This window comes from Nicotiana attenuata, chromosome 3, assembly GCF_001879085.1.
Source record: "Nicotiana attenuata strain UT chromosome 3, NIATTr2, whole genome shotgun sequence".
Lineage (NCBI taxonomy): Eukaryota > Viridiplantae > Streptophyta > Magnoliopsida > Solanales > Solanaceae > Nicotiana > Nicotiana attenuata.
Window position 1 is genome coordinate 58,046,255 of NC_031991.1, and position 12,764 is coordinate 58,059,018.

The following is a 12,764-nucleotide window of genomic DNA, read 5'->3' on the forward strand; positions in this document are numbered from 1 at the left end:
AAGTGTTGGTTAAGTGGAAGGAGCTTCCATCAGAATTAGCAACATGGGAAGACTATTCAGCATTGAAGATACATTTTCCATCTTTTCTTCCTTGAGGACAAGGAAGACCTCAACAGAGGAGAACTGATGCACAGTTAAAATGAAGAAGCTTAGTGGAGTTGTACGTTGAGTTTGCGCAATGGTACCTAGCCGTTGGAGTCAGTTAATTAGACGGGAATTTATATATTTTGGGTAGTGACACTTAAGTCCTCCCTTATAGTTTATTTCATACTTTCATAGGTTGCAATTGGACCCTTGTACTTAGGTTTTAATAGGACTTTGGGTCCCTTATAGTGGTTATCTAGTTTTGTCCTATAGTGATAGTGGGATATATATATATATATATATATTTCTGTACCTCTGAGCTGAGGAAATCAATCAAGAGAATATTTCTTTACCCTAATTTTATTCCTTTTTGCTTATCTTTTTTGCCTTTCTTTTAATGTTCCATTGCGGCTGCATCATAGAGTATCCGCAAAAGTTTCTCTAAAATCAAGGAATTAACTCGACATTATTGGTCAAATATAGGACAACAATTTCTGCCAATATTATAAAAAAAATTCGTCATATTAATAATATCTGATGAAAATAAAATACATGGGGTTTTATAGCCTGTTTGGCCAAGCTGCAAAAATCAGCTTATTTTGAGCTTTTCTCATAAGTACTTTTGGTGAGAACCAGTTTGTGTTTGGCTAATTAGTTTGAAAAGCACTTCTGAGCGGCAATTAGTGTTTGGCCAAGCTTTAAAAAACTGCTTGTAAGTGTATTTTTCTCAAAAGTGCTTTTAAAAAAAGTGCTTTTGGAGAGAAGCTACTTTTTTCTGCTTCTCCAAAACTGCTTCTGCTTCTCCTCAAAAGCACCTTTAAAAAACTGCTTCTAAGTGTATTTTTCTCAAAAGTGCTTTTTAAAAAAGTGCTTTTGGAGAGAAGCTACTTTTTTCTGCTTCTCCAAAACTTTTTTCTGCTTCTGCTTCTCCTCAAAAGCACTTTTTTTCCTTCCAAAAGCTTGGCCAAACACCTCAATTACTTTTGACAAAAAAGAAGCTTGCCCAAAAATACATGACTTAAGATATTTGTGTTGAATGTAGAATACGCCTAATATCCACAAAAAACCATTTTCCAACGGAACTTGAGCTCAACTTTCCAGACACTCACTCTGATCATGAGTTTATGCTTCTGCTCCAATTTGAAACCATCCATTCTATTCCCGGACTCCGATTTGCGATGGAATCCAACCCGTACCCGACCCGTTTCATTCACTAAGCTAAGGCAAACCAATTACAGTTTCATTAAGGCCGTCGGAGAAGAAATCGGAGTGCTATCGCCGGACGACAGCTTTTCGCTGCGTAATCCCGTAATTGAAGAAGAAACACTACCGGAGACTGAGGTTAATGAAGTAGAAAATGAAGTTGCTGCTAGTGTTGTGGATGAAGATAAAGCTCAAAGTTGGATTAAAAAGAGTGAGAACAAGGACCAACAAGTGGATGAGCTAGATGAAAATTCTAGTAGATTCAAGTTACTTAACGGAAAAGAGGTGAGTTAATTTTTTTTTTTTTTGAAATTCTATTATCCCCTGTTTTGTATTTAGAAGTTGAGTTCAGTGAGAATATCACATATAATTTTTTGTTATCAAACACCAGGTGTATACATCAAGTTTAGTATAAATTAACTCTAGGAAGAACACTAACCAAGGTGAGTTATGTTTTTTTTTGTTCGAATAAATGAGTTTTAAAGTGTTTTATTTTAATACTCCATTTGAAGTTTGTTATAATAACTTTTCCAAACGGATGCTACTCGTTTTATGTGGTAAAGTAAGTGAATAAGCATCAATGGATTTTAATTTTTATTTGTACGTAATTTTTACTTTTTGTGCAAAATTAACCAGGTATAGTGATAAAAGGTTGCATGGAGGGAATGATACATGTCATGTATTTATTGGCATAGATAAGTTTTCAATAGAGTTCAAGTTCTATGTACTATAAATATTTATACAATCAGGTCATTTAAAAGGTAATTACTAGTAAGTCTATTTAGTAGCATTGTATAATAAATGGTAAATAACCTGCTAAAATAGGTTATGTTACACTAGTGATGTAAAAGATTCACTACACTGCCTTCCCGATTTGGCAAATGACTTTTTTTTCTTTCTTTTTGTTGATTTTCCATAACAAAAGGCAGTTTTAGCAATGACAACCGAATTTTGTTGTGCACCACCTTTCTATTCTTTATCTCAATTTTCTGCCGATGGTTAAAACTTCAGGTTTTTGAAGAGAAAGCCTACCTAGTGGGTGTTTCATGCAGAGGTGGTACAGAAGATTCATTTGGTATAGAGGAATCACTCAAGGAATTGGCCCAGCTGGCTGATACTGCTGGACTACTGGTTGTTGATTCTACATATCAGAAGTAAGTGTTGGTAATATAGTCATTTCTGATACACAGGCAATTTTTTGTATAACCTTAGCTTCATAAGTTCCTGGTCAGTGTAATACGTAGATTAAGGTGTGAATAGTTTATAGCTCCACTAATCGTAGAGCTCACTTTAACTGCATAGACATGTCATTTTAGAGCTGTTAAACTTGGAGTTATCACAAAAATATGATTACCTTGATTATGACGTGGGACGCAGGTTGTATAGTCATTGCAACATGTCTTCCAAATTATCTCATTTATTTATTTTCTTACAGTTAATGGGATGTTGCTGTCTAAATTGAAGAGATAACATGATTTTTGTTTCTTGTTAAATTTCTCTCGAATTTATGTTACATATATGCAACTCACTCTTTCTTTTCTTCTAGGCTATCTTCTCCTAATCCGAGGACTTACATAGGATCCGGAAAGGTTGCAGAAATCAAAACTGCGATTCGTGCATTTGATGTTGAGACCGTGATATTTGATGATGAACTTTCTCCAGGGTAGTTCTCAGCCAATTTTTGCCCATTTCTATTCTTACAAGGACAATACTGTTATATTCTGGAATTTTCTTATCTTAGATTAATTTAAAGTAAATTTTATCCCTGCAATGCTTTCAGTTTTTGTAGATTTTCATCCCCACTGGCTACTTGATTTTTTTAAAATTGTCCGTGCTTCATCTGATTCTATACTTGAAAAAAGGTGTAAATTCAACTTTTAGTTATCCATATGCTGACTGTTTTATGGTGCTCTTTTTAGACAATTGCGTAATCTGGAAAAGGCTTTTGGTGGGGATGTCAGAGTGTGTGATCGCACTGCTCTCATCCTGGATATTTTCAACCAGCGAGCGGCAACCCGTGAAGCGTCTTTACAGGCAAGTCCACTTTTATTTTTCGGTATTGCATCCTGATAATGCTTGCACTTTTGCATTACCAGTTGAATTCTTTCAGGTATCATTGGCACAAATGGAATACCAATTACCACGGCTAACCCGTATGTGGACTCACCTTGAGCGTCAAGCTGGAGGACAGGTCAAGGGTATGGGTGAAAAACAAATTGAAGTAGACAAGAGAATTTTACGTACTCAGGTAAGCAATTTCTCTTATGATCATAAATTGTGTACATCTGTATTAGTGAGTAACTTCACACTGAACTAGAGTTAGATATTAACCCTCTATATTTATTAATTTGCGAATTGCTGATTTGTCAAATCTCTCATTAATTTTCTGCACAATTGTAGAGATTGGTTATACGGAGAGTAATATTTTGATCATTGGTTTTGAAATCTTTTTTTTTTGTGTGCTTGTGATAGCCTAAGTTGCTCGGACACGGGTGCGGGTGTCCGACATGGGTGCGGATCGAGAGGTCGGATCCTTCGAGATGTAAATTCTAAGATTCGGGGATATGGATTCTAGTACGGATACGGGTGGAAGGATCCGGCTAAAAATAGTTCAAAAATATAAAAATATCCCTAAATTATGAGAAATTGTGTGGAATACTTAGCTTGTAAAGTATGAATTTCTTTGTTGTCAAGTTGTAGATAAGTAAATGATTGATTTCCTAGATAAGGTATGCTATTTTCTTTAGATTTACCCTAGTTTTAGTTCTGATTTCGGGAATCAAATTGTATCTCGCCTCGAATTTTTCTGTCTGATGTGGTCAAAGTATCCAAAATTATTTGACCAAATCCGGTACGGATCCCATACCCACACCCATACTAGTGTCGTGTCGACACGGGTACAACATCTAAACTGCCATGTCGGAGCAACTTAGGTGATAGCTATCAATAGGTTACTTTTAGTGATATTTCTAGTGGCCTTTATGCATGCTTTTGGCTTTCTCCAAATTTTAACAGCAAAATACTTCCCGCAAGCACCACCTCACCAATTTTTTTAGAGAGATACTAAAATTCACAGATGCACTGCTGAAACTTCAATTGAGACACAGTTCTAGACTGTCTTCTACCCCTGTCAATGTAAAACATGTGTGTTAATGCTGAACTGAACTCTCGGTATTGCTTTTCTTCTGCTTGTTGCTTATCTGACACTGCCAAATGTTAATGAGACTCTATGACTAGTGAAAGTCCTTGGCTTAGTTGCACGTGGTCTCTTGGAGATGACCTTGCTTTTATGAGTAAAATGAAAAAGTTAGTGGAGTGCATCCATCAATCATGATCATATTTCCTCTCTGCCAGCGCTCCTGACTCGTATTGGTAATTACCTGGAGATGTGGATGAACCTGCTTTTTCTTTTTATTTATAACCCTCTTTTATCATATTTTTATATTCCATATTGTTTTTGTATTTCTCTACTCTTTCTTTCGTGTTAAATAATGCGTAAATATTGGATACATTTCTTTTTCGGTTACTTTTACACCTTTCCATCACTAACTTCAGATATTACTATAATCTTTTGCAGATTGGTGTACTCAAGAAAGAGTTAGAATCTGTTCGGAAGCATCGAAAACAGTACAGGAACCATCGTGTCTCTGTACCTGTCCCTGTTGTATCTTTGGTACAGAATGTGTTTCCCATAGAATGTTTGTACACCATGCTGAAGAGAATGATAATTGATATATAAAGTGCTTATTGCTTTAGGTTGGATACACAAATGCTGGCAAAAGTACACTTCTTAACCGGTTGACTGGGGCCGATGTTCTTGCAGAAGACCGATTATTCGCAACACTTGATCCTACTACAAGAAGGGTGCAGGTGAGGATAATGACTGATGATTAATCCTCAAGGCAGCTCAACTCATTGCTTTTACATGTTTCCTATATTTGGTGCTCGTTTGAAGGACATAAATTCCTCGTTGGCTGAAAATTATGTGCATCTGGATTTTTCGGCATAATCAGTATATTTTGTTATCTCCACGGTTGTAATGTTTTGTGCTTGTTGTAAAAACTTCTGAGCCAGATGAAGAATGGGAAGGAGTTTCTGCTTACAGATACTGTTGGCTTCATCCAAAAATTACCAACAACTCTGGTAACCCTAGCAACTTTGAACAGATAGCTCGTCTTATATATATTCCCGTTGAAGACAAGTTTCAACGTTTGCTTACTAAAAATGTTTTGATATAATGGAATTGGTCTTTTATTCTATTCTTCTTCCAATAGGTTGCAGCATTTAGGGCAACACTCGAAGAAATCGCAGAGTCTTCAATTTTAGTGCATGTGGTGGACATCAGGTAAAGTTGATCTATCTGATATAGTGAGTTTTAATACACATCAACATAAGCTCTTATCATCTTTGTCATCTTGTTTAGTCATCCACTAGCAGAGCTACAAATAGAAGCTGTGGAGAAAGTTCTCTCAGAACTGGATGCAGTATCAATTCCGAAGTTGATGGTGTGGAACAAGGTATTAGTGTTGCATGTCATTTAGTTTGAATACTGTTGTATTTGCAGTGAGCACTCTACTTCCTTTATCCAAAGCCATCGCGTTGTTGACTGACTTGTTCTTCGTCCAGCCAATCTTTTTGCTTGATTCTTATGTTGAATCCTGCAATCCTTTCTGTTTCTACAATTCCGTGATAATGTTAAATGTTGACGGTTTATTGTCTGTCCAGTGTCCGCTGTTGTTTAGTGATGCTTACTGTACAAGATGTGTTGTTTTAAAATTTTTTCTCCCTATAGCATATACCTTTTTGTCCTTTCCTAACTGACCTCAGTGCACGTTGAGAAAAGATAGCTTTTCCTAGCTAAACTAGATGTTCTAGGTCTGAATGTAATAGATGAGCATCTTGTGTGCATAAACTGAAACTGGTATCCTCTTCCCTTCCTTTCCATTTAACACAATAGCTATCCGCTTGCTGATAAAGATTGCTGGTTATGTGATCATCCTGACTTCTGAAGCTGAAATTACAACATAATTGTCTAACCATCTTTTGACAGGTTGATAAAGCTAGGGACCCTGAGAAAATCAAGTTGGAAGCCAAGACAAAAAACGATGTGGTCTGCGTTTCTGCTTTAACTGGTGAAGGTTTGGATGAATTCTGCAATGAAATCCAGAATAGACTAAAGGTGTATGACTTGTTTTATTTTCTCAAAAAGAAAAAGGCATATACTTTGCCGCCTAGCTAGGGGAAAATCTATATTTTCAGATAGGGCTTGATTGTGATGGATAGAGCTTTTCAATTTTGGCAGGATACAATGGTATGGGTGGAAGCTTTGATTCCATTCGATAAAGGGGAACTCCTCAGTACCATACATCATGTTGGAATGGTTGAGAGAACTGTAAGCCTCATATTATTAGTAATTTAAAGTACTAGTCATTTCCATTTGTCTTTTCCCATTGCATTTAACCCCTCACTCATCCCACATGCACAGACACACTCTGCTTGTTTTTTTTACTTCTCTAAACTTTAAGGTAAGGTAAAGTGATGACCTCCCCCAGCCCTAAAGTTGTTCTCAATGTAGATTCTAGTCACTTATGCTTAATGTTGCAAAGGCTCATTTATGGCGCGCTTAAGCCTTGAAGCTCAGAAAAGCTCATGGAGCTGCGCTTCAGTGAAGAGGCAGGGCACTATAGGGTGCGCCTCTTTGCCCATGAGTTCAATCTTGAATCGAGGGCACTAAAGAACAAAATATAATCTGCAAATAAGCGCGTTAGTTGTTGAGGAAACCTTATAAATGAGTTTGTTTCTTTTTTGTTGAATTACATTACGTTTTTATTTTTTTCCTTCATTGTGCCTTTTTTACAAAAGCCCGTACTTCAGTTGCGCTTTGCGCTTAAAGCCCTATTAGACCTGGAGTGTTTTTTAGAGCTTCTCACCTTTGACAACACTGTTATGCTTAAGTTTGAAAATGTCATTGTTCTTGAAGTAATGGGTTTTCTTTTTCGATATTATCACCATAAAGCTACCTTGGGATGGTGGCATGGTTGTTGTATCACCATAACACTCACTCCATAGTGCTTTTAGGAACCTCGGGTGAGGTATCAGGTGAGTTTGCATGTGATTTCTGATATTGAAAAGCCAGTAAATTTTTGAAGATACAAAGACAAGATAGGGAAAGAATTAATTTATTAATGATACTGATGTTTGTTAGTTACTTGTAAAGACTTCCACTTTCGGAAACAGCCTCTCTACTTTCACAAGGTAGGGTAAGGTCTGCGTACACAAGACCCTCCCCAGACCCCACTTGTGGTTATGTTGTTGTAGTCTGAATCTGAGATTATGCTAAACTGCTAGGAGAACTTGTTTGCACTTCCATTCAGTTAGGAATTCCTTTTCCTTACTCCTCCCCTTCCACTTGCAACATCTTTCATTTAATGTTTTGGAATCTGAATGTACTGAGTTCCCAGTTTTTATGCACAACTGATATGGGTCCAGCTCCTTTTCTTCCAATGGGCATAAATCTTCAAATAACCGCTATTACTGACCTGACATACAATTGGATGGCAAAATGGAATATATGAGACAATTTATTCTACTGTATAAGCTCTAGGGTTCTGGTTATTGTTTGCCAATAGCCATGAACTACATGAGAAACTGATACAAGTAATATGTAGAGTACTTCGACAAAATGGTACTAATGTTGCCTACTATCCCAGATTATAAAGATTAAAGACAGAATTTTCATCCTTTATTCTTTTTGATTTTATAGGAATACACTGAGAAAGGGACTCTGGTGAGAGCACATGTTCCCCTCCGATTTGCAAGCCTTCTAACTCCAATGAGGCAAATGTGTGTATCATAATTGCTTCATGTCACCAAAATACATATTCATGAAGGGTTAAACAAGCGCACGAGTATGGCCAGCGTAAATTAAAGCTTATGTAGATTGTATTGAAACTCCAGCGCAAGGGTCTCCAGATTGTGGCGTCTGAAAAATATGCATAACAGCTCAGCACTAAACAGGAACTATTAGAAGTCATCTATTCTCCTCGCATCAGCAGTCCGTTGACTGAAGAAATAACTGCATGCTTGTTCGAAGGAGTTTATGCTAGACCGGTGTACATTCTGCACTAACCTGCTTCTTCTGTACATAGAAATATATCGTCAGACTCACATGTAACTACTTTACAAGAAGGTTCCTTCTCCCCATTGTACAAATTGACCTACTATTCCTAAAAGTTGATCGCGTGATGCGTGCAGTTTGACCTGGTTTTTCTTTATGAACTGTACGAGAATGCAGCCTATTTACAAGAGGATTGGTTATTGATTATATTCAGAACATAACAAAACTTTACATGTAGTAATTAATTAATTTCATGAGCTAATAGACTGTTAACTGATAACTTAAGAGAAAATCATCTTTATACAGAATCACATAATCATAAAAAGGCCATCAGAAGCGTCATCTGCTTTGCCAATTTGCAATGTCTTCTTTGTAACATTAGTAGACTCAATTCAGTAAATTGGACCTTGAGAGAAATTTCACAATTTTCACTTAACGTCCTATATATTTCAGAGATATGTTAGAATATTTTTTTGTTTGTTTGTTTGTATAACGTTTGTATCAGATGAGCATAAATGAAGCGATATGTGCAATGATTATTTACATAGTTGTCCCCAACTTGTTTGAAATTGTAGCGTAATTGCTATCAAAATAATTGATCCCTGTTCTTGTTTATACAAAAGCTCGAATCATTTTTAACATCTAGTTGCTTTATTTTTGGTGGCGTGGAGCAATATCAACTACGTCAAATATGGTTGAGGATTACTATTTGAATCAGTAAACAAGCCGTTACTCTATGTAATAACTCAATTTGGAAAGGAGACTCATGTAGTAACTTGGAGTTGGGATTTCCAAATAGACCAAAGCATAAATAATTAGTTATTTGAAGAATAATGCGATGTGAGTAGATTGACAAGATCCTATAAAATTTATCCAAATTCGTTAACTCTTTCTTCATTACAATCTCGAACTAATCTTGCAACATTTTGAAGAAACAACCAGGACAAGAAAAGTTCAAAACTTGTTCAAACTCTAAACGTGGTTGATGTCTTATTCCTTATTTTGTTCATTGGAGCAGATAGAGGCGGATCCAGAATTTAAATTATATGGGTTCAATCTCTAAGGTTCTTGAAATTATACCCGTTGTATTCTTAAAATTATGGGTACATACCTAGTATTTATTGTAATTATAGTATATTTTTACACATGCTTCGCGTGGAAAGTAATAAGTTCAGTTGAACGCGGTAACATTACACTGATCCGCCCCTGGGAGCAGGTAGAACTGAAACCAAAAACACTTAAAAAGGTACATTTCTTTAAAGTACGTCGAACGAGTTGATTATATCACGGTTTTACTATCAAAAACATCTAACTTACTATAAATATTTCCATGCATTTGTCAAATAAACACAGAGCAAGTTCAATTCATCAAACAAGAATTAATTTATTTTCTTAGTTTCTCAATATCACTAATGGCTTCTTTTGGACTTGGTTTGATCCTTGTAATAATGTTCTTTCTATCTATATTCCAAGCCTTTTCAGCTACCACTTCCCATTTTGGTGGTGACTATGCTAATCTTTATCCACAATTCTACCAATTCACATGTCCTCAAGCAAATGATATTATCATGTCTGTTTTAGAAGAGGCCATTGCTAAAGATTCAAGAATGGCTGCTTCTCTACTTAGACTTCATTTCCATGACTGCTTTGTTCAGGTATCAACTTTTGGATTTTAGTCGCGTTATACTGACTGACAGTGTAAAGAATTTTTACATCATTATTGTGTTTTAACTCAGATAGTAGCAGAATTAGTGATATTGGTTTTTTGATTTTGTATCTTTTCTATTTCATTTCGAATTTCAATTTTTGCATAGTTACTTTTTTTATTTTATTACAAATAAAAATACAATTCTCCCCTCAAATATGAATCAAATATAAATGCTAGATTGGAGTTTTACAAAGCCCCTTATCGGATTTGAACCGACGAAAATTTTCAAGAAACTTATTTTCTTCCAAGAAATTGATTTAGTATTAAGGTAAGGAATGAGACATATGAAAATAAGAGCTTCCATTCGTAAAAATTTGTGAAAAATGTCGACTCCGCAGGCGGGGACGAATTATAGTAATTTGTTCCCATCTGAAACACAATAAAAGAGAGTGATAATCAGACTTGCCAGGAGAGCCGGTGTACAAATAAAGCATCTGTTTTGACATGAATTATTAGATTTATTTTCTAAATACTAAATTAGACTTACTACATACAGTTAAATATTGTTACATGTGTTACATTACAATGTTAGTTAATGAAAGTTAATTTTTTTTGTTCTGCTATAGGGATGTGATGCATCCATATTATTGGATGGGAATAGTGAATTCAGAAGTGAAAAGGATGCTGCACCAAACCAGAATTCTGCTAGGGGATTTGAAGTGATTGATGAGATTAAAGATAAACTGGAACATGTTTGTCCTCACACTGTCTCTTGTGCTGATATTCTAGCCCTTGTTGCTCGTGATTCTGTCCTCTTAGTAAGCGCCTAAACTCCAAATAATACACGTACATTATTGTCAGTGGCGGAATCAAGATTTTTAAATAAGAAAATTAAACAAATACATGAATGCTATACTTGGTATTTGAACTTGCACAATTTTTCTACAAAAGAATTCAATTGAACCCCTCCAATAGATGTACTTTGCTCCTGATTATTGCTATCTTCTTTTTTAGTCCTATAGCAAAAGTTTAACAAAGATTTCTCATACTAGTAGTAGATTAAGGACCCGTTTGTTCATGGATTTTTTTCTTTTTCAAAAACGTGTTTGTCCATGAAAGTTTGTAAGTATTTGAATTTTTTTTTTCCACTCACAAAACTGCAATATTTTTTCAAGTGAAATGCATGTCCAAACATAATTTCGAATTCCAAATACTATTTTTCAACTTAACTCCAAAAATTACTTTTTTCCAAAAATTATAATTTTTGTGTCCAAACGCTTCAATTCAAGATTTTTTGCTAATAAAAATGATGCTTAATATGGTGGGAGTAGAGTGGTGGACCATTTTGGGAAGTGCCACTAGGAAGAAAGGACTCAAAGATAGCAGACTTCAACAGAGCAAATGTTGACATCCCTGGACCAAACTCAACAATCCAAAACCTCATAAATCTATTCAACAATCAAGGCCTTAAGGAAGAAGACCTTGTTTCTCTTTCTGGTAAGCTACTTTGCTGTTATAGTGGATAAAGTTCAGTCATTTTAGGGCAGCCTGATGCACTAAACTCCCACTATGTGCGGGGTCCGAAAAAGGAACAGACCACAAGGGTCTAACGCAACCTTACCCTGCATTTCTGCAAGAAACTGTTTCCATGGCTCAAACCCGTGACCTTGGTAACATGACATCAACTTTATCAGTTACGCCGCTAAAGCTCCCCTTCAAAGTTCAGTTATTTTAACGAGACAAAAAATAGTATTGTAACTATATTGCATAATCACTCTTTTAACACGATATGTTACAGGAGGGCACACCATAGGGATGGCAAGATGTGTGTCATTTAGGCAAAGGCTATACAATCAAAATGGTGACAATTTGCCAGATGCAACTCTAGAGAGAAATTTTTACTATGATTTAAAATCAATTTGTCCAACAAAGGGTGGAGACAACAACATTTCACCTCTAGATGTTGCTTCCCCTGTCAAATTTGATAACACATATTTCAAGCACTTGTTAAATGGCAAAGGTCTTTTGAACTCAGATGAAGTACTTTTCACTGGGAATGTACAAAAGACTATGGAATTGGTGAAGAATTATGCTGAAAATGAGGGACTTTTTTTCCAACAATTTGCAAAGTCTATGGTGAAAATGGGGAATATTAATACTCTAAATGAGTTGAAGGGTGAAATTAGAAAGAATTGTCGCATAGTTAACTGAATATTTTAGTATTTACTACTTTGTATTTATGAATAATTACATGATCATGTTTGATTACTGAGTTTTCTTTTGAATAAAGCTTTGGTTAGTATGAATTATAAATTTGTAAGCTACTCTATGAAAGGGGCAAACATTGTGTTCCCCTTTTCCACATGTAATATTTTTTCCACTATTGAATAAATGTTTGGCTGGTCAATTAATAAAAAAGTGGTTTTATTTATATGTTTTTGAATTTTGTACTGTTATAAATTAAGAAAAGAATGCTCGCATCTAAGACATCAACAACAACAACAATCCAGTGGAATCTCACAAGTGGGATCTGGGAAGGGTAGTGTGTACGCAAACCTTACCCCTTACCTATGAAGATAGAGAAGTTGTTTCCGAAAGGCTCTCGGCTCAAGAATTAAAAAAAATAAAGGAAGGACAGAGAAACAATAGCAATCACAAGGTAATATTCAATATTTAGATCTAAATACAACCTTTTAATATTCAAATGAGATT

At 35.6% G+C, this 12,764-nt stretch overlaps 2 protein-coding genes across 2 annotated transcripts; both read left to right on the forward strand.

The window, feature by feature from the left end:
• Positions 1,103–8,604, forward strand: LOC109223820 (GTPase HflX-like). Its single transcript, XM_019388259.1, has 13 exons — positions 1,103–1,572; positions 2,299–2,441; positions 2,834–2,950; positions 3,207–3,321; positions 3,398–3,535; positions 4,865–4,960; positions 5,044–5,157; positions 5,362–5,430; positions 5,562–5,632; positions 5,711–5,804; positions 6,338–6,466; positions 6,590–6,679; positions 8,051–8,604. The coding sequence occupies exons 1-13, from the start codon at positions 1,201–1,203 to the stop codon at positions 8,141–8,143; spliced, it is 1,641 nt and encodes a 546-aa protein (XP_019243804.1). The 5' UTR covers positions 1,103–1,200; the 3' UTR covers positions 8,144–8,604.
• Positions 9,782–12,463, forward strand: LOC109224671 (peroxidase 9-like). Its single transcript, XM_019389205.1, has 4 exons — positions 9,782–10,059; positions 10,679–10,870; positions 11,384–11,549; positions 11,851–12,463. Exons 1-4 carry the CDS (start codon positions 9,817–9,819, stop codon positions 12,261–12,263), a joined length of 1,014 nt encoding a protein of 337 aa, XP_019244750.1. The 5' UTR covers positions 9,782–9,816; the 3' UTR covers positions 12,264–12,463.

Bases quoted from the DNA above. Each gene is read 5' to 3' on its own strand.
- LOC109223820 (XM_019388259.1), top strand. From the start codon at position 1,201: ATGAGTTTATGCTTCTGCTCCAATTTGAAACCATCCATTCTATTCCCG. The intron at 2,442-2,833 runs GTAAGTGTTGGT...CTTTTCTTCTAG, and splicing joins GTTGATTCTACATATCAGAA to GCTATCTTCTCCTAATCCGA. The intron at 6,680-8,050 runs GTAAGCCTCATA...TTGATTTTATAG, and splicing joins TTGGAATGGTTGAGAGAACT to GAATACACTGAGAAAGGGAC.
- LOC109224671 (XM_019389205.1), top strand. From the start codon at position 9,817: ATGGCTTCTTTTGGACTTGGTTTGATCCTTGTAATAATGTTCTTTCTA. The intron at 10,871-11,383 runs GTAAGCGCCTAA...TGGTGGGAGTAG, and splicing joins CTCGTGATTCTGTCCTCTTA to AGTGGTGGACCATTTTGGGA. The intron at 11,550-11,850 runs GTAAGCTACTTT...GATATGTTACAG, and splicing joins AGACCTTGTTTCTCTTTCTG to GAGGGCACACCATAGGGATG.